We start from the raw sequence: 22,472 nt of genomic DNA on the forward strand, positions 1-22,472 counted from the left end.
CCCTTCGCGCACACACACATTCATGCAAGTGGGAGGTTCAACGTGTGGCTTAAGGACACGTTGCATGTTCCTGGAATCGAACCGCCGACCTTCCTGTTTTACCCACTGAGTAGCATCGAGAGGTCATAACCACTGACATTACAAGTCTGCATAAAAATAGTCTGCATGATAAGAGTATTTAATAGTCTAAACAAGCTAGTGCCATAATTCAGTCTCTTGCAACTGAATTAAAAACACTATTATGTTTTATACACCAATCAGCCACAACATCATGAAGTTGACCATCTTGTGACAATTCATTGTTGTCCTGGGAAACTTTTGGACCTGTCATTCATGTGGATGTTGCTTAGACATGTAGCACCCACCTAGACCAGACCGGGCACCCCCACCCCATAGCAATGACACTCCTTGATGGCAGCAGCCATCCCCAGCAGGATGCAGCCTGACACAGGCACACACACAAAAACAGTTTAGGACCAACTCAAAATACATGAAAAACAGCACAAGGTGTTGACTTGACCTCCAAATTCACTAGATCCCAAACTGATCAAGTATCTGTGGGATGCACTGGAACAAGCCTGATCCACAGAGGCCCCTCCCCTCAACCCATAGGACCCAAAGGCCCCCACTAACAATCTGTTGCCAGACAACCAGGACACCCTCAGAAGACCCATGTCCATTCTACGAGTCACAACTGGCACAAGGGAAAATGTCTGATCAGTGTATTTTTTTCCATTTTGTTTTTCCAGACCCAATTTTTTATTACTCTGGCAGACTGGAAAATTGCTCGGGTTAGATGGTGAGCTTTGGGTTTCATTTACCAACTTAAAACAACATTCATGAGGTGAGACAATACTACAAATAAATACAATACATTACCAACAATTTCAACAAAACTGAAAATAGCACAGAGCTCAGTTAGGGGAAACGGATATCTAGCCTCAAGAAAGTTTCAGGAATGTGCAAGTTAATATTCAGAAAATAAATGGAAACCAGAGAATAACCTTATAGGACCAAAGGGTTAGAGATTTTCAGAAGTGATCTGAGGTTATTTCCGGATAGAGGACCTACTACAGGATGTTGATGAGGCTTTCATGTCAACCAAATGGCTATACGGACCATGTGATATCTAAAGTCAGTCTAAAGTCAGGCAGCAGAACATCAGAAAAGGAAGTCACCTGAGGCTCATGTCATAGCCTGTGAAAGGTTATCTATGTTTGGACTTTGACCACCTATGACTATCCTTTACTCTGCGATGAAGTTTGTAAATATTCAGTTCCGTCAGGATGACACATGGAAACTGCAGATAACCAATATCCAAAGCTGATTTCGCAGCTACATTGCTTTTACCTTGCAGGGACTTTGTCATAAACATAAGCATGACTACTGTCTTGGTGGCTGCACCAAAAGAAATGTTTAAGGCCAAGAGTATAATTTGGAAGCACATTTCGGGGACCACGAGGTTCATACCACAACCGATGAATATCAGGCCAGCATCAGCAGCAGTCTACAGCTGGAAGTGAAACCAAGCACACTCTTTACACACCTCATCTAAAAATCCTTATTACACTTATGGAACAAAATCTACCACTCACTGACACACTCAAAAAGTCTGTGTTTGAGGTTGAGAGCTCAAAGATCACTCTAAAACTTCTCAAATATGTTGATGCATATCATGGTAGCAGCAATTATCAAACAACAATTTAATGCACAGCTGCTGGAGCTGTTTGTTGCATGATTGCAATCAGCTTGACTGAAATGCTATCAGTCTGTGAAATCTAGCTGAGAGAGAATAAACAATCTGCTCAAATCAGAGACTTTGAAGGAAGTGTGGAAAGTGCTCCAGCAAGATGGCATGTGTCAAATCAAAGTTTCAGTCTGGATGTCAGAGCTGAATCCTCCAAACCTGCCAAAGTGTTTTAGATCAGCTGGAGTAGAAGACATGTTTTATGTGTTGATGTTATCTCTTCTACTCAGACCTGGTTTTCGCCAAGTGAGTTTTCCAATAGTCTATGGAGGCCACAGCGTTTGCTGGACACCACTTACACAGACATGGTGACATGTGGTTAACGTGTCGTCGCTGGTCAGATTGGGCAATTGTTCTGAGAAAACTATGAGTCAAGTTTTGGTAAAGTTACACACCAGTTCCACTTTCATTTTAGAGACTTTCGATTGGTATTACCAGTTGTCTTTAACGCCAATGTGAATACAAATCTTACCCTTTTACACTTATCCTGTGCCAGCAGTTTCAAACAGGATTCAGTGTCACCCACCCAGATCCCTTAAATACATCTGACTATGGTTGCTGGAGTCTCGAACTTCCTATTTCGTAAACTAGAGTTGCCAGTTATTGAAATCGGTTGCTCAATGAGTGTTTTCTCGAATGGGGAAAAATGTGAAAGGATTGGGGCGAACAATGGGCCATGCCGTATGCTTGACACCACAGCCAAGCTAACAGGAGCTACACAAGATAGGCCTGCACCGGTTGTTGTCCATGGTGCACGGTCACACTTCCAATTCGAACCAGCCTTACCTCCAAAGACTATATTTATTGCACATGTAGTTACAACTAAAGGACACAGAAGAATAACTAAACAGGTGACACATCGAGCAGGATAGAGATGCAAAGGCAGAGATAGAAGTCAGTGCTAATCACTAAAATGAAAGACCTAAAAAAGCGAGAGAGAGAGTTAAGTGTGAAAAAAAAATGTACTTGAATAAGATGTGTTTTTGCAGCATTACATTAGAGGAGCTAAGACAATCTACAAACAACAGCACCGCACACTGAAGGAACAGGAAGTAAAGCAAAACCACCAAATTCATTATGGTGGAAGAGCTAAACACAGAGGGGGCACACCTGTAACGGCAGACAAGTCCTATGAGATTAATTTGGACTACAATTTTAACTGCAGATATTTTACTTCAGGGCTTTTATTTTAACACTGTAGTTTTCGTGACTGGGGCATAATGACTTGTGATATTACTTAAAACTGTATTAACTCTTGTTTGCTGTGCTATTAGTAAAGCTGTGTTAATGACCAGTCACCTGACTTAGGGCAGTGGACTTTTGCTGTAGGTCATGAGTTAGTCACTGCAGATAAGACACGACACAGCCATTTATGATTAACACTTGAGTGTTGTTCAGTCACACACATGCACACAGAAGACAAGGACTCAGTACTAAAGTAGGAGTGAGAGAGGCAGGTACAGCGTAACATTTTAGGTTTGCTTTTAAATGATTTACTGGGTTTTTGAATACAGTCTTTGAGGAACGTCCCATCTCTGACAAAAAAAAAAAAAAACTATAACTACATATAAGAGCACACAGAGTCATTTAATATCAGCTTTAATGTCTTCAGCTGTTGAGACAAATATTAACACATCCTGTACAAAAATAATGTAAAGATTACATCAACCCACCCAGAGGAAAAAAATAAACTAACACACATTTCCACAGTATTCACATGTGAAGCCAGACTTTGTAGAAACACGGACACTTTGTATTAAATACAACCTCCAGTAACATACGTTATCTTTGTACGGGTACTGAATGTGATTTAGGTAAATTTGTTTGATGGTGTTTGATTGAGTTCCAATGTGCCAATGTGGAGACCATTACATTGAGGTGTATTCAGCAAGCGCACATTGTTTTACTGTTTCTTGAGGAAGCACGAAGTAGACACATCCTGTTCATGATGCGGTGAACCTGAGAGTCACGTGACTGGGATGTGGTTATTAGCGTGCAAAGATCAGATGATTTTCAAAACTAAAAGGGTTGAAGTGCATCCTACATGGCAATGAAAAAAAGGTGAATATAGTAATAAATAAAGCTGTGCATCTCATATCTGGGTGAGCTCACTTTTCTGGAATATCCAATTACAACAATACAAAGTGCATTACTATAAAAGTAATGACAAACATTACTTTTATAGTGCCTCTCCATATATATATTTATAGGCCCATGTATTTGTATAAATGGCTGATATCCATGTTTTTTTATGTTTAAAAGCAGACCTGATCATGAGCAGGAAAGTTCTAAAAGAGACGCATGTTCCAGTTATGATGCATATATGTCCAAAGGATGCGGCACAAATCCATGGGTGAGCCCAGCTAGACGGATAGATAGATAGCACTAAAGATGAATTCAAACATGCAGCAGTTTTGGTTCAACCAAACATTAAACATAAACTCTGATTTGGCATCCTTAGAGTAAACACTACTTTTTTTTTATCTTAAGACTAGAAAGGGCTGAAATCACTAAGGAATTTTAAGGCAGCTGACCGTCCACCAGTACACACATTTTGGATACAAAAATGTACATTCATGCAAAAAATTATTATTCAAAAATGGGATAAAAAAAACAAAAACAAATGTGAGCAGTCAAGTTAAAAAGGGAAACTGCTAACCAGACCAACAAACCGACTAAGAATGGAGGCTAAGAGAAGAAGTTACAAGCAACTATCTGATGTGGACGAGTCATCACAAAACAAAAAAAATAATAAAATAAAACAGATCACATATTAACACCAGGGTCAAAATAACTCTTCTTTCAATATAAATACAGTTTAAGGTTTAATAAATTAATCTGTGGCTGTATTTATTTGTGCATGGGACATTGTGCATGTAGGCCCTGGTGGCAGTGGCGATGACCCCAGGGTCTTCACCCAGAGAACGAGTGATGGGGCACAGGGACACAGGATCATAGGCCCCGTTCAGACCTTGCATTAACATCCGTCCTGGGGCATCCCATCACATTCGAGAGATCCAATCTCCGACCACATTCGGAGGTGGTCTGTGTCGCATTTGTCCTCATTCCTTTGATAATGTGAACACACAATGCGTCCTGAGTCACATTAAAGACCTCCCACTCAACAGGGGTGCTTTTGCTTGAGCTGAAAAAACACACAACCACTATTATAAATGATCGCCACATCGGGAAAAAGCTCCATAAGTGACTTTGTTCATGGGTAATGAGAGCCTTTTAAAATATTCTGTCCTTGTAGCTGTTAACTAACTAAATAATAAATAAATCTAAACAATAATTGAACATTTTACTTATGTGATATGAGTACACAATGTGTGATTCTGTCATTAAATAACACACCAGCATGTGGTTAATTATTAACGCAGTCACACTGACCGCATGTGTCCTTATTTGCCTTTATTACCAGAGATTACAGTTTGCATGGGAGCTTCTGGGGCTGGAGTTATAATCAGAGTTTTAGTTCAGGTCTAACTAACGTCAGGGTGGAAAACAATAAATAACTCGTGGTGTCAGAGCACGAAACTGAGATCAGATCCAGAGAGCTGGCTGGAGATACATTTTAATGAACACAGGCACTAAAAGCTGGCTACTCACGATCGAGTTGGCCAGGTGGAATCTGATTATAGATGGAAATGCGAGATCTAAAGGAAACCGTGGAGAAGGCACAGGACTGTATAAGCTCAGAACAGAGTACCATCTAAATAAAAGTTTAGGTGCACACTATAGATTATTTTCAACACTTTATCTAACCCAGGGATATGTACCTAATACAGCTCCAGAAACTGAACTATCCCTTAAAAGTGTACTGGGGTGAGAAAATAGAAGAAGCATAAATAACCGTCTTAGATATGAAAATATTCGATTCTTACAAGGTCTTTTATCAAAATACAAAACAGTAGTCACATAAGAAAACGTCATTTATATTAGTTCATTCCCAGCAGGACAGCTTCATAATATTCACATTTCTTTACAAAACACTATTTGCAACATTTTCCGCTTGATCGATGATGCACTGGTTCGTATAATTTCCGGTTTAACGAGATGAAAATGCAGAATCAAGGTTCTCTTGGTTTCAATGTCGGTACGCAGGGTGTTGCAGCCCCGTTCGCCGAGGACTGCGAGCGTACTCCCCGGTTCTATGATACATACTCTGTTGTCTTTCAGAAGTGTCCGGGGTGAGACAGTCTACGGTTCAGTTTGGGGAGTCTCTCCAGCTGGCCTGCCAGCTGGGTGAAAGTCGGCCTGTCTTCGACCCCAGAGGACCAGCAGGCAGACAGAATCTCCTGTTGGGAAGAAAAAGAAAAATTATTAGGAGATGATGCAGAGTGTTTGATCTGGGGTTTCCATTGATCAGTAAGCTGTTCACTAGTTTACAACTCTTTTAGCTCTGCCTCCACTTATGACACTTATTCAAACCACATTTGATTGTACAGAAGTACTTGACGAACATTTTCTCTTAAACAGCTTCATATGAGAGTTGAGAAAACAAGTGCTAAATACATGTTGATTGTCTGCTTATAACATTTTAAGATCTCTCCTCATCCAGAACCGTTAATGTGGATGCTGGAAGAATGGGAAAGTCCAAAGATGAGGTACCTCTGGTTGGGCACCCAGAACCTAACACCTTCAAAGCAAGTCAGCAGGAACACAAGTCATGTAAATCACCACGTTTCTGGGAAATGCACAGCTAAATCCTTTCATTCATTCGTTCATCTTCTGTAACCGCTTAGTCCTGTGAAGGGTCGTGGGGTCTGCTGGAGCCTATCCCAGCTGTCATCGGGCGAGAGGCGGTGTACGCCCTGGACAGGTCGCCCGTCTATCACAGGGCTAACACAGAGAGACAGACAACCATTCACACTCACATGCACACCTACGGCCACTTTAGAATCACCAATGAACCTAATGATCATGTCTTTGGACGGTGGGAGGAGGCCGGAGAGAACCCACGCAGACACAGGGAGAACATGCAAGAAACTCCCATGGATTTGAACCCAGGACCTTATCGCTGTGAGGCATCAGTGCTAACCATCTCTCCGCTGTGCCGCCCTAAATCCTCATATGCAAATACACTGACATTAAATCAGTGTTGCATTCATGAGTCCAGATGAAGATTATTATGTAATGAAGGAAGAAACCTAAAATGCAAACTTTTTGGTACGCAACAGGACACGGGTTCAGAAGATGTTTGAAAGTTGAAAGTAAAGGTGAGCGAGATTAAATGTAAATGTACTTTATTTATATAGCACCTTACGAAGACCCACGGGTGAACCAAAGTGCTTCACAAAAGATTAAAGTAAAGTGAAATACAGTGCTGTCTAAAGGGACGACAAGCAAAGAAAACTCCAGGAAAGATTCAGGAAGACTTATGCAGCATTCACACCAGTGGGAAGCAACAAGCTATAATTCATTTTCAATGGATATGAAGTTTATGACATTTGAGAACTTGCTATCAGGAATAAAGGGTCATAAAGCACAGCTGCTATCAGGGTTTCAATTCTGAGGAAATTCCATATTTAAAATCGATATACGTATATATATATATATCGATATATGTATTAAACAATCTATGTTTTCACATTCAGTAATGTAGAATATATGCTGTTCTTCTACACGCTCAGAAACACGCATGTGTCATCAAGCGGCAAGAACAGTCGGCCTCATGCATGAATTCCGCGTAGGGAACAATTTAGACTTTAGAGCTTAGTTGTGGCATCCATCAATTCTTGTGTACTTCCCATTTGTCTTTAGGTAAGATCGCATTTAAAGGGGAACTACTTTTTTTTTTTTTTTTTTTTACAAACTGGACCTTATTTCTGGCATAAAATACGGTTGTTTACTCACCATATAACTTTTCTGTAATTTGTATTCCTTCGGGAGATAATTAGATCAGCGTATATCCATATAGTGGGAGTGACTGGGGCACCGAAAGGCAGCCTCTAAATAACGCATTATCTGCCACGAAACTTGTTCATTTCACCAATGTTTTGTTATCATACGCTAGTGCTATTCCCCGTTGAGACCGGAGTTACCTGTTATCATCATCCGGGGTCTGTAGATTGACCTACAGACCCCGGATGATGTCTTCTGACCTGGATGATGTCGTCTCCGAGCACCGTGTGGACTCGCGGCGGTCGGCAGCAGCAAATTACAGGTAAACAAGCCAACTGTCAGAAGACATCATGATGATAAAAGGTAACTCCGGACTCAATGGGGAATAGCACGATAACGTACGATAACAAAATATTGGTGAAATGAACGAGTTTCGCAGCAGATAATGTGTTATTTAGAGGCTGCGTTTCGGTGCCCCAGTCACTCCGACTACATGGATATACGCGAATCTAAATATCTCCCAAAGGAATACAATTTACACAAAAGTTATATGGGTGAGTAAAGTGACTGTATTTTATGCCAGAAATAAGGTCCAGGTTGTAAAAAAAACAGTAGTTCCCCTTTAAGACTGAACTAGAGCACACACAAGCGAGTATGCACAACAGCCTGCTTACCCCCCGCCCTGGTCTCACAGGTGGTGTCCACCCAAGCAGAAACATTTCTGACATGACTGCACATCTGCCGAGCGTCTATCACCTTACATAACTGTCAAAACACAGCGACTGCCAGTGCAGAACCTTGATGCTACACTAAGGCTGTAAATTTACCGCAGATTAATAATTGGTGCACAGGAAATACAAGTTCAGTACTAAATTTTGAGAAAACATTGTAATTGTTTAAGTCTAATTAACTGCTAGTAGATGATAGAGAGCATTTTAGTGAGAGTACAGCAGCTCATATATATCCGTCTGATTTTATACTGTATATAATTTTTTTTTGTCCCTTTCTTTTCTCTTGTTGGCACACCCATGTTCTTATAAAACCAGACTCACCGTGACCTCCTTGCCCAGATTAGCCTCCGTCAGCACCTTCTTAATGCCCCTGTTGCTGCCCACGAGCCAGATTTTAGTTTCAACAGGCTGGTTGGTCATGGGCCATTCGCCCATCTGCAGTTCGTACAAGATTGTTCTGAAAATGACACAAAAACCAGACATTGGAAACTATGTACAAGAACATTTCATTCTCATTGCATCTGTGTGTTTAAAATAAGGATACAGAAAAATGACTGGTACGTTAGCGGTTATATAAAAATTGATTTAAATCTTTCTTCAAATCAACAATAGCAGCGTCTTTGTATTTCAAGCAGCGTCATAAGCACTTGTTGGACAACCTGAACATTATTTAATGTAATCTGGATCAATCACTACCCAAATGCATAAACGTCAGCAGCTTTGGAGAAAGGCAGCTGGTCCTCATCCAGCGCTGGGCTCATCTTTTGAACTATCTCTGGAGCCAAGTAGTAGATCCAGCCCTGAGGTATCCGCAGGACGTTCTTTCTTCTAAACACACACATACAGACACACACAAAGAGCAAGAATGAAGAAAACAACTGTAGCTCACCAGGGACACAAAGTCATTTTGGGGAGTACCGCCTGTTTCACCCGTACCTGCCTTCCTGTACCACTCCAGACATCCCAAACAGGCCGAAATCTGTAATGACCACCCTGTTTGTGTCATAGAACACGTTCTTAGACTTCAGGTCCTTGTGAATGATGCCTTTGGCATGCAGATAGCCCATTCCCTGAAACAGAGAAGGATTTGGTGAATACAAAACATTTCCAAGAAGGTTCTGGGTTCAAAACCATCTGCCATCTGGGGCCTTTCTGTGTGGAGTTTGCATGTCCTCATGATATATTATTATTTAAGTGCGTATGCTGTGCACTTTGTACTGATATTTAAGTTTAAAAAGGATTGCTTCATAAACCACACACACAGTCCTTATCTTTGTGTAGGATAAGATAAAACTTTATTGATCCCCAGAGGGGCATTTAGATGTTGAAGCAGCAGCGCAATGCAAATACAAGTTAGATAATAATAGAATAAAGAAGGAGAAACAAAATATGTGTGAACTGAAAAGCTAAAATACACTTGTCCGTGACATTTCCTGGTCAAACAACCTGCCACCAGACACAAAAAAGTGTGGTTATTGACCATTGAAAGGGGAAAAGTTATTCTGTTACACAGATTGTTTGTTTGTTTGGGCTCGAGATTTGCATACCTTTACAATATCCTGTGCAATCTGTCTGGTTTTATTGATGTCCAGCAAGTGACCTCGTTCTCTTACAACAGAGTGCAGAGTCAACCCTTTACAAAAACTGCAAAGGAAGCAAATGCAGTTGTATTGGCAAAAATGTACTTGCAATTCAAAATCAAAACTGCGTGTGCGACGCGTCGTGCAGCTGTACCTTGTGATGATAGCCAGGTGAGGAGGTGCCATGCAAGCGCCCATGAACAGGACGACGTTCTCATGCCTGGTCTGCCTGTAGTTCATCACCTCCTTCTTGAAGACTTTCAGATGGTCCTGGTTGTTGCCATCAATCTCCAGCAGGCGAATGGCCACCTCGCCGTGCCAGCGGCCTTTATGCACCTTCCCCCAGCGACCCTGGAAAGAAAAGAGAAAAAGCATCAGCTGTGCTTGACCCAAAAGTTGGAGGGGTGTTTCTTTGTGTGTGGTGCTAGCGTCACCTCACCTTGCCAATAAGTTCTCCCAGCTGCAGCTGCTCATAAGGAATGTCCCACTCCTGGAGGTAGACACTGGTCTGGCTGGCCATGCGAGAGACGAGGCCACGGGAGCGGCCGGTGGCCCCGCGACGGCACAAGGGCAGATCTTCCAGACCGTCCTCATCGCACTCCTCAGTGGAAAAGCTCCGTTTTCTTTCAGTTGTGTCAGCGGCTTCCTCATCCTCAGCTGGTAAGGACTCCTCTGCCTCATCCTCCTCCTCCTCCTGGTACAAAAGGCAGAATAATCAAAGTAAACATGGGCACTCAATGTTTAGTTAATTATTCGTGGCAATTTATACTGGGGTATAAAAAAGTAAAAGAACCTATTGTCATTATCTACATTTGTAGCTGAGGTCATAAGTTTCTAGGCGGTTACACACTACTCTGTTTCTGGGAAAATGCTTTCTTGACTTGAAATCATGCAGCGCTACGTATTGCACAATGCTGCAGTGGAGCACCGGAGGCAGCATCGTGACTTGTGGTTGCTTGTTTACTTTACTTTACTTGCCTCTTGGCAAAAAGGGAATATGGATTCTGATGACTGATCAGTTAAAACTCAGTGCGAGCTGAGTGTAAGCTGCGTGGAGCAACAATGACAGCCTGAAACCGACACCCAGCGGTGACATGCCCCGGATTGCACCATTGGAGAACAAAGACAGCAAGCTCTCCGCCCGACTTCTAAGTTCCTCAAGTTCTGTCTGAACTCCAACGGTATAACCTTTGCACGTGCAACAGATGTGTGCTGGAGGAGCTCCACACCGTGATGTATTGTGTTTGGAGCTCAGCTCATTGTTACTACACACGGATACTAAATTAAAACTAAAGACAAAGAGGCAAAATTTGTGGAAGGCAGAGGATCCGCTGTGTTGGCACCGGTTGAATGACTGCGGCGCCACAAACAAAACCTCCTACATCCTTCACGGTGGTCACGTTACTACTGTATTAAGGATTTCTTAATGACATTTTTGTTTCCTATGTACTGTAAATGCATCATTACGCATTTTACCTTTCCACATTACAGACACATATGTACAACTTTTCTATAAATAAATAATTAAACAAAGGTTTTTGCGGGTCTTTTTGTGATGTAAATCATTGTATGTGACTGTCGGTACTCACCCCATTCTGTTCTGCTGCTATTAGCTGTGTTTCAGTAGCTGCCACCTGTGACACTCTAGAGAAAAACACAAGAATTAGCCACCAACTAAAGGATTTTCAGGACTACAACGCTAAGAAATAAAAAATAAAGTACCAGCCTGGATGATACTTGAGGCCAATACACATCGAGTTATTTGGTGTTTGTTTGTTTTCTCAACTTCTGTAATGACCTGTGGCTATGTTAGCTTCCTCTTACTCTTTGTGTAGTTCTGCTATATCCTCTATCCTGTGAATGAATTAATGTGGAAATGCACCAAAGAGGCAGACCCAGGAACAGGGTGGCTTAGGACCAAAACCTCCTCTTCCTGTGGTTCCCATTGCTTAGTACTGGAGACATGTGACCTCTGTTCTTTATTTTTGTAAACCCTGGTGTCTTAAGAAAATTTAAAATGAGAATTTTGTTGTTAAAAAGCCATTTTTCAGTTTTTAAATTTCCTTTCTCGTTGATATACAGTATTATCATATTTTAAGCACTCTGTATAATCTACAGTCAGTGCTTGAGAGTTGTTGATAGTATAGCAAAGCTGCTTTCTGGTGGATTCGCAGATTTATGCATTTTATTTATTTGCATATAGACCTTGAAACTAAACTAAATTACGTACATTTGACGTAAATGCCCTTAATATTGCGCTCTAAGTGTGTGTAAGCAGCCTTTTTTTCACATAAATAATACAGTTACATTTCCAGTTACAACCACGACAAGCCATAGAAGTTTCAAATGAAATCCTATTTAATTGCAGACTACTTGGAGTGTACTATGGTACACCTTTACTAGTTAGGCCTACACTGAATAAATCTTAACTTTGGGGATGTATTGTATCCTTTGGTAAAAGTTTGAAATGCTTTCTTCGTTCATAGACTTTATGTTAAAATGTGAATAAACGTTTGAAAGACAGCTTTCATTAGAATAAAATGTAGTGCTAAATTAACCAGGAGGATTACGCAATTACTCTGAACGACGTTTCAATGTAGACATAAACTTAATTCAATGGCGACACCTATCAGCCAACACATATAAAACACATATCTAAACAAACATCGTAGTTCACGGTAACTACTTTTAGTAGCAGACACAGACGTGTGCTACTGGATCTTTGTTTCTTACCCAGACTCACAGCAGCCGCCAGGATGCAGAACATTGTTTGAATCAGGAACATCTGTTGAAGAAGACAACATCAGAACACAGCACACAAAACTACAAAACCAATGAGTCAAATGATGCTACGTAAATACTTGCTGCATATGACTTCAGGACATAAGATGACTTTACCAGCTCTATATTTTAATCTGGTAAATAGTCTTTTCTGCCTGTTTGGTACTCAAAGCACTTTACAGTCACAATGACACATCCACCCATTCATTCACACAAGGACACACACATCAGTGCCAAGCATTGGGAGTAACTCGGGGTTCAGTGTCTTACTCAAGGACACCTTGGCATGTGGCACGTACTGAGAATTGCAACGCTATCCCTCTGGTTCACAGACAACCCACTCTGCCTTCTGAACCACAGCAGCAAATTAAGAAAAATCCTTATTTATCTTACACCGCCTGTTACACCTGTTAGCCACTGCTGAACACAGGTCGCATTAGCTCCTGGTCTTTTCAGGCCCCAGCACCAGCTGAAACACATTGCTCTTTTTGTTGGACCCCTGTTTACATTACACGGGGTTCCTGAGCATCTTTGACACCATAGACAAGCTGCTGACCTGGGAAGTGGAAGCGGCCGTCCCGGGAGCCCTGCGGTGACTGGTTGGGCGGAGGGGTGGCGCTGACGCTCGGGGGGTTGCTCTGCTGCAAATGTGCTGGGGAGGAAGGCGTGGAGGAGGTCGCTGATGACGGGTTACTGCTGGAGTCCAGCTGGTTGAAACTGGGGACAGGGTCCTGCTGGTGCACACACACACACACACACACACAGGTCCACTATTTTAGTTGTAAGGACTTTCCTCTGACACTCTGACACCCTTGATACTGCCCTGCATTCCTAATTATCTCCTCGAGAATAAAAAACGACTAATACAGTAAAACAATAAAATGTTGACAATGAAGCTGTACTTACCCTTTTGACCATTGCCTTTGGCAAAGTACCAAACTGTTGAGGGATCTCTGTCGTATGGTCAATCCTATTATTGATATCTGATGGCACCGACTCGGCCCTGCGAATCCTTGGCACTACAAGTCAGATTAAAATGTGGCATCAACAGAAAGCACTACTCAGCATGGACTATTAGTCTCAGACTGCTCTAATGCACAAACTGTGTGTGTTGACGTTGTTGCTTACATGTGAGAAACGATATTCGACACGAGGGCACGTCTTTGGTACATTTGTTGTGGCACTTTAACCTGCGAACAGATGGACGTGATGTACACTAACGTGACCACGATTAGGTTGTATTATGATCAGACAGTGAGGGAGGTTACTTACTTGCAGTGTTTGCACTTGACACCAAACATCATGTTCTTGTTGCACACTTGGCACACCTGCGAGAGCCAGGACTTGGTTGAAAACCTACAAAGGACAGTTGAAGGAAGAAAGACGGAAAAAAATCACGATCAAACGGACGTCATCTTCGAGTAAACTAGTAGTCCATCTTCTTGATTTTACCCTCAATGGCTGATGATGATTTAACTAGTGGTTATGGTATTGAATGCACATGTGATAAGCTTGTGTACATGAAATCACACCTTTTGAAGCAAAATAACATTTCAAAAATCTTAAATGATAAACTGCATGCTTGCAACTGGAATGGTTTACTGTATTACTTTGTATTTGGACTTGTGCACAAGAAGGATCCATTCCAGGGACTACATGTAAGGATAATTTTAGTTTGCTAAAAGCTTATCTATTATACACTCTGCTGTCGCTGTTTAAATATGTCTCAGTCTTGTTTCGATAACAGAAAAAAAGGCACACATCTCGTCATCCTTTTTATCATCAGATATTACTTTTAGCCTGTCAACATCTCGTCTTAGTCACAGAAAAAAATGTTCGTTGGCGAATATTTTTTGTCATCGTCCTCGTTAATGCGGCCCCTTTAGGATGCAATGCAACACAAACCCAGAGGGAACAAACTACCCTGGTTATTTAGTCTGAAAGTTCGTACTGCGGGTAAAGCAGTAAAAGGACCATTAAAATAAAATGAGCTCAGAGTACAGACTGGACTGAACGCAACTCACAGCAAAGTGGATGTAAACAAATGGAGAGTGAGGCGCTACAAAGTGCTGTAGATCTACTGATCCACACTCCAGTCCACCAGGTGGTGGTAATACACCAGCAAGATAGTTTGCCAACCGCCAATGAATCATCTGAGATTCTCTGACAGCTTCAAAACACATGATCTAATGATGCTGCTGCAAAGGATCTGGTTGTGGCAATGTTTTGCTGAGCTTCTGTTTAGACCAGTGCAGATGATGCTCTACCTTGAACTGTAAAAGTTTATTTCTTACGCAGACTAAGCCCATGAATCTGTTGTTGTCTGTCACTGTTCTTCTGCATCCTCCTTTTCTAGGTCATCTTGCCATATTAATAAGAAAGCGTCGTATGGTTGCTGTGCATGTCAGTTTTTACAGAGGCAATTATACATTTTAGGTTTATCTCTATGCTGTGAGGGTCTTCCAGGAGTATCAGTTGCAGGTATTTTAAGAAAAACTGAGACCGAGGTATGTTATATTACTTTTGTAACTGATCAAATGATGGAATGATCTTATCAGTGAACATGTCCCTGAACATATACACCGTGATGTTAAAGGAGGGTGCTGAGGAGTGATTTTCTTTTAGAGGACTTTAGAGAAAACCAGTCCCAAATTGTCAGAGCGTATGATACCCTTGGTAGTGGTAAAAGCCAAGAATAGTAAGGCTGGAAGAGAGGAGGGAGGGCAACATGATCTTTCTATATTTAACCGTGAACTAATGTAGACTGTGGTGTTTCTTGGTGAAGGGACTCTCTTGAGGTCTATTTTTGAGAACAAACCATGTACACAGATTAGCCAGAGAAGACAGCCGACTCGAAAAGGAAGTCTATGTAAACGAAATATTTATTTTTCCCGAAAATAAATCAAGTCGATAAAACAAAAAGCATATCTGCTTAAAAATACTGTAAAAAAAGCTGGATAAAAGTTTAACGCAAAACCCACTCTGGCTAAAAACATGATCTCCGTGGTCTAGCTTTAACTGACCTGTGTGTTACGGCCAGGCCAATGTCCCGCCTCATCGTCCGGGGCGAACTCCTTTGCATGTCTGTGGGGAAAATAAGAAAGCAGCATGTCAAAAACATAAAAAACAGCCAGCGACTAAATTAGCCCAACAACAGAAGCACTAGTAAGACCGTGAGAGCAGAAACTAAACCCAGTATCGGTCATGGGGACTCACTGTCCAGCAGAGTGGGGCCAGCGGGTAATGTCCGGGCAGAGAGAGGTGACCTCAGTGCCGACTCCTCGAGGCTGTTTCCACAGTTGTTGATCTGAATTGCAGTCACTTTGTTCTTCGCACATCCCCTGCAAAGACAGAGATCAACTAATTACTTCAGTTTCTGAGTGTAATTTGTCTTCCTTGCTTTGTACATGTGTGATTATTAAATTACATGGAAGCTGTAAACTTAATGACAGTTTTGCCAGTTGTGGTGATAACACTACCAAAATTTAATAATCGACTCAATAATAATCGTCATTTTGGAAATTATACGGCAACAGGCCTGTTAAATACACAACTGCAGAACGTATGCCAAAACCTACTTGAGTGTGGCAGTATCCTCGATCCGGTTAGCCAGCTGTGACTCATGGCTTTTGCTTCTTGTCATGTTGGGGAGGAGCTGCAGCAGTTTACGGGAAGGCGGTGGTGGCGTGTGCGAGGACTTGGCAGTTTGCGTCTTTGACACTCGAGTGCCTCGAGGGGTGCTCGGCTCCAAAATGAATGCATCAGCCATTTCCTCGGCTGATATGCTCGGTCTCTGGTCATCTGAACAAGGTACCACCGATATGGAGATGGAGCGGCCGTGTGCGCTGTTAGGCTGCAGGGGAGTTGAAGGGTTCCTGGAGCCGGAGGATGGGCTAACGGGAAGGAAGACATTGCTGCCCTGTTGGGACTGAGAGCTGCAGGAGCCTAGCCTTTTGTCACCTCCTAAAATCAAAGTGCAATGGTCAGAAGTTTGTAAGTAGAAGACGCGTCACAAAGAAATGGTTGGAATGATTGCTTTCCAAATATAATACACTTAAACCAAGTTAGGTGACAGTGGTTTTTGCAGTTAACACTTGCCCGGGTTCAAAGGCCATTAGACATATGAAAATACCATGACAACAAGGTATCTAGAGTAACAAAGACAAAGATGCCTGAGGCTGTGTGTCAAAGGCAGTAGCTTTGTCACAAAGCAAGCCAGTCTAATCAATACAATCCTCAGTCCTTTTTGACTACACTAAATTGTTCATCAAGGTGTTAGGCACAAGTTTCGGTACTTGGCAAGTACTTTACTTCCACCATGTTTACACTTGATAGGCGCATAACCACCTACATCAGTATCATGTTTCATGCACATCTGAGTACAAATCAGGAAGTCTAATAACATCATATCTTTGTGTGTCAGGAAGATAGAACAGATCAATCGCCGTCCATCCATTAGTATATTCCATACGGCTATCTCCCTAGCAACGCCTTTTACTATCAGAAATATAATCCATAAGATGAATTTTGTCTCTACTTCGGGGTCTCCTGTCAGCTTGTTGTGCCTGGTAAATGTCCAAGGTGAGGTGCAGCAGGCTTCCTCACCAGATGCACAAACCACCTCAATCACCCTTCAACGGTAAAGGGCAACAGCCCTACTCCAAGCTCCCTCCTCACCGCCTAGGTCTGAGGCTGAGCCTAGCCACCCCACAGACGAACCTTGTATCCTCTATGCCATTATTTTAGCAGAAAAGGGGTCCCCAAGCTAGAAAAAAATGCTGCTCTGCATTTGTTATAAAACTGCCTCTTCATCGTAGACTGAGTTTGTTGGCGTACTACAGCTGCTCTTGAAAAGACTTTGCATATTCAAGCACATTTGTGCACACAAAAAGGTACCGAGCCCCCAGGACATGGGCAGACCTGGCCTATGCTCACAAGCCAGTACAAGAAACGCTAAAAAAAAATCAGAATGCAGCTTAATACATGAACCCTTCCAACAAAACGTCAGAGTTTTTTTTCTTTCACCTTTTTCGCTAACAGTCTTCAAACAGGAAAGGGCAGCAGTGAGGCGAGAGCGGTCCTCCGAGTTTGAGCTCAGGCGTCTCATGATTCCCTGCAGCTCAGAGCTCGACAGCTGCAGTAACCCGTCCTCTGAGAGCTTCTCTGCTGCAGCCTGAAGGAGACAATTGGGTTATCTGTCACTGACCGATTTAAGAAAAAGACAAATCTGCAAATAGCAATTCTATTACGGCAATAGTCACCAGGTTAGACAGTAAACTGAGTGTGCGTGTCTGGGATTCAGTGTGCATTGCAAGTCTTGAGGACCTACACGATACTATTTAGCCCTTTGACTAGTAATAGTACATGACACTTGAATAAAACTTTTCATTTATTTCATTTATTTATTTATATGCACTAGTTTAATACCGTATTATCTAGCAGTAAGGATATTGTATCATGGCATTTTCTTATTTAAACCTCATAATGACCCATAACAGTTTAACAACTTAATTCTGTTGAATGCTAAGCTTCAGTCCTTATATAAACACTGCACAAGAAGGGACATTAAATCAAATCACAAGATTTAAAAGGGCTAAATATTTCAATCTACCAAGATATCTCTGTAGGCGTCTGGACAAGCTTCAGCAGAATTAAGGAAAGAGGAGATTCGAGGGTTACTGTAAACAGACTGATCTTAATAGTCGGGCTGTCAAAAAGGAAAAACTGGTTAATTGGCAAGAAAAATAAAACATTAAACCCACTGATTTAGAAACAAGTGAGCTGTTAAGCAGAGGATGGTCAGTTGAGTAGGCGGCCCATCAATGTGGCCCAGAACTCTAATCTAATGTAATCTAATGCAACATGATCTAATGTAATCTTATTGTATCTAATCTAATCTAAACATGTGACTGTCTCATAAACCATCAGTGTTCACTCCAGTCAGAAGCTGTAGATGACTGTGAAGGTTCACCAAGGACCTCGCTTTCAGAGCAGGTGACGAGACAGCCTTGAGAACAGAGAGGCAATGAATCCAGGCCATCTCCAACTATAGGACAGCTCCTCCTGATGTGTAAACTCTGTGCATCCACATCAGTATATGTCTTCAGTGTCCTGCCTCAACTGCTATCGTCCCGTCGCACTCACACCCGTCATCACGAAATACTTCAGGAGGCTTGTCTTGAAGCATATAAAGGCCCAACTGCCACCGACAGGACACATACATACAATGATGAGGCATAACATAATGCCATTAGGGAAGTAAATAACACTGACCATCTTGTGACAATGTAATGTTCTGCTGACAACTTCTGGACCTGGCATTCATGTGGATGTTACTTAGTCATGTACCACCAACCTAGACTAGACCAGGCACCCCCACCCCATAGCAATGACACTCCTTGATGGTAGCAGCCATCCCCAGCAGGATGCAGCCTGACACAGACACACACACAAAAACGGTTTAGGAACAACTAAATAAAACATGAAAAACAGCTCAAGGTGTTGACCACAGGACACCCTCAGAAGGCCCATGTCCATTCTCTGATGAGTCACAACTGTTTTAGAGGCACAAGGGAGACCTACACAACATTAGGTAGGTGGTCATAATGTTATGCCTGATCAGTGTACTTCACATACGAATGGTGTTTATAGACTTCAGCTTACCGTGCAATACAATCCAAGGCTCCACACCAACTTTTTTTAATAGGAGCAAAGTGTCCTGTTACTGAAAATCTTAGAGAGCAAGCAGAAAATGTAACATGAGGTAAATTATCATCAGAACAAGTAAACTACTTATGCCTCTCTGTGCTCTCCCTTAGAGCAAATGTGTTGACATTGTTCTGTAAACACGTTGCTAAACTGCTAAACTGATAAAAGGTGTCCACTTGTCCACCTCGGTCCCATCCTTCCAAGCTTATACATCAATTAGGCAATATTATTAGTTAAAGTTATTCAAAGCTGCATAAGTTTCCATTGCTATGCAGACGACACCCAGCTATGTTTATCCATGAAGCCAGATAAAACTAATCAGCTGGTTAAACTCCAACCGTACCTTAAAGACATAAAGGCTTGAATGACCTGTAACTTCCTACTTTGAAACTCAGATAAAACAGAAGTTATTGTTTTTGGCCCTAAGCACTTTGGAGATACACTATCTCATCATATACTTTGTCACGCATTTGTTTCTTGATAGCTGGATTACTGTAACTCATCATTATCAGGCTGCACAAATAGCTTTCCAAAAAAGCAAACAAGAAATCATTTCCATTATAGTTTTTGCTTTCCTTCATTGCTCCATCGTATCTCAAAGACACTGAACCAAGGGCTTGGCACTGGTGTGTGTGTGTGTGCTTGTGTGAACAAATGGGCAGATGTGTCATTTTGACAGCACAACGCTTTGTGAGCAGATTTCTTTCAATTCTCAGATTGAATCTTAACCGAGTCCCGCCAGAGTCTTAACAGAACCAGAAAGAAGAATATATTATAACTGATGAGGAATCTATATTTTGGTGGAAGAATATATCATTGGAGGGCGGCACGGTGGTGAGGTGGTTAGCACTGATGCCTCACATCGGCCAACTGGGGCCTTTATGTGTGGAGTGCGTGGGTTATCTCCAGGTACTCTGGCTTCCTCCCACTGTCCAAAGACATGCTTGTTAGGTTAACTGGTGATTCTAAATTGGCCGTAGGTGTGAATGGTTGTCTGTCTCTCTGTGTTGGCCCTGCGATAGACTGGCGACCTGTCCAGGGTGTACCCCGCCTCTCGCCCAATGACATCTGGGATAGGCTCCAGCCCTCCCACGACCCTCCAGAGGACAAGATGTTACAGAAAAAGAATGAATGAATATATCATTGGGGAACATTTCCAGTCACAGCCGTGTTTCCTTCAAAAACTTTTTGCGACTGCAGTTTAATTATATCGTCTTTTTACTGTATGAATTCTACTTCCTTGTCATAACCCAGCGCCTGCATCAACACCAATGCAACTTTACCGCAAACAGTTCGGTCTAAGATTGGAGTGTGTCGCACTAGTAGCAGGTAATGTACCCTGTAGCCATCTGTGGAGAACAGAAACTGTCCACTTGGGTCTGGTAGTCTCTCTTCTCTCCAACCACTAACCCTGGCATTCCACTTGAGGCAGCTGCTTCGCATTCCAGCTGCAACACAGCTGCCGGAGCTGACTGCGGCCGCTCTACACAGCGCCTGTTATTCCACCAGACCTGCCGCAGCACGTTTCAGAAGCATCCCAGAGGTTGCTCCCTGGTTCATTTCGGTGAAAAACATGGGCCTGGTTTACAGAAGCCAAGTGGAGGGCAGTGAGTCAGACACAGGAAGGGACATCTGACATCTGGTCATTTTTCATAATAAAACATTTAGTGCAAACACCTAACGGTTCACGCGACATTCTCCTCCTGATAGCTGGAAAGCGTGTGAAAATCACTAAAGACACAACTCTCCACTTATGAAACTCTCCTGGTGAGGTCATAATGAAACTGCACTGCATCCCTGCTGCAATACAAACAACCCCAGTGACAACCCACTGTTGTGTTGCTGAACGTAGCAACAGACGCTGTTGCTGCCAGGTCAAGACGAATAAGCGATCCTCTGCGCCGAAACAGGTACAGCCCAGGTTTGACAGGTTAAAGGGATTTTGCTGTCTACAAATAAAACTGGTCTTGTGTCAATGCCGCTTCCATAACAAGTTAAAAAGTAAAGGTAGGAGAAACAGACGTCACACCTTGCAAAGCTGACACATACCGATACCTGGGCAGTGCCTGGGCATGCCTCAGCTCCCTGTGTTCTGTGTTTACAGGTGACGAAAACCCAAAAGGGAAGGAAAGGAAAGAAGAGGAAAGACAGGACACGGCAAGACAGGACGCTGACGGGAAAAATAACTTTCTTCTAAATCGCTGAAGGGAAACCAAATTCCTACTAAAATATTTTCCACTGTCACTAATTGCAGCTGTCCTGTGAATATTCTTATACGCACAGAAGCAAACCTTTGAGGAAACCGCACAGACTGAATGAGAGGGTCAGAGTCACAGAGTGACACAGTACGCCTCCACCTCACAGGCAAACAGAAAAATCTGTCCTGAAACTCACCCCTGCCAACGCCGACACAAACCGACCACGCACACACAAACACCCAAACTCACTCACTGGAACCGCCTGGGGTTGAAACAATAAGGAAGTGAACTGTTTTCCTAACGCCTCTATCCCAGGTTGCACATGCCAAAAGCTGGCAAACAGACACAGCAGAGGTTGTCGTTCTGTACGTTACCATGTGGTTGGCAGTATCTACTGAACATTGGAGCCCCTTGCTATTACAATCCAGGAAACTGTTACAGAGCAATCCGCCTGCTCAAGAGGCTGCTGGGAAACACACAGCTAATAAATCTTCCCAGCACAGTTATCACTCCCTGGTTTTCTCCTCCCTCCCTCTTACAGCTCCCTCCCACTCGCTCTCAGTCTCTCGGCAAATGTCTTCCTGGCATTCCAAGGCTGTGCATCAGTGACCAGTGACTCCATGTGGGTCACTGCGGTTTCAGTTTCATTTTGTGTCAGTTGTGTCCTTCACACATTTACCACTAATATTATTATTATCATCATCTGAGCTGCTCATTTTCTAGACTTCGGCTGCCGTTTTCCACTTCCAGTTGCTATCCATGTGTGTGCGACTGTGATAATCTTTGCCGTCATTACACATGTTTCCGGAAGCTACTGTTTTTCAGTGTCTAATCAGTGCTGCACCCCACCCTGCTTCACAAGAAATCCTCCACTTCCTCT

At 42.5% G+C, this 22,472-nt stretch overlaps 1 protein-coding gene across 1 annotated transcript; it reads right to left on the reverse strand.

Moving 5' to 3' along the window:
• Nucleotides 1–3,330: 3,330 nt before the first annotated feature.
• LOC311498213 (kinase suppressor of Ras 1-like) lies at nt 3,331–22,257 on the reverse strand. Its single transcript, XM_084558714.1, has 18 exons — nt 21,967–22,257; nt 17,712–17,859; nt 16,265–16,649; nt 15,903–16,027; nt 15,710–15,770; nt 13,959–14,042; nt 13,815–13,876; nt 13,593–13,705; nt 13,243–13,420; nt 12,639–12,690; nt 11,495–11,549; nt 10,345–10,599; nt 10,060–10,256; nt 9,873–9,969; nt 9,262–9,395; nt 9,022–9,153; nt 8,647–8,782; nt 3,331–6,048 (listed from the first exon to the last, which is right to left on the reverse strand). The coding sequence occupies exons 1-18, from the start codon at nt 21,967–21,969 to the stop codon at nt 5,926–5,928; spliced, it is 2,340 nt and encodes a 779-aa protein (XP_084414840.1). The 5' UTR covers nt 21,970–22,257; the 3' UTR covers nt 3,331–5,925.
• Between the last annotated feature and the right edge of the window lie 215 nt (nt 22,258–22,472).

This window comes from Chelon labrosus, assembly GCF_963514085.1.
Source record: "Chelon labrosus genome assembly, chromosome: 13".
Taxonomy (NCBI): domain Eukaryota; kingdom Metazoa; phylum Chordata; class Actinopteri; order Mugiliformes; family Mugilidae; genus Chelon; species Chelon labrosus.

Bases quoted from the DNA above. Each gene is read 5' to 3' on its own strand.
- LOC311498213 (XM_084558714.1), bottom strand. The intron at 13,706-13,814 runs GTAAGCAACAAC...TCTGACTTGTAG, and splicing joins TCGAATATCGTTTCTCACAT to TGCCAAGGATTCGCAGGGCC. The intron at 12,691-13,242 runs GTCAGCAGCTTG...CTTCTTCAACAG, and splicing joins CGGCCGCTTCCACTTCCCAG to ATGTTCCTGATTCAAACAAT.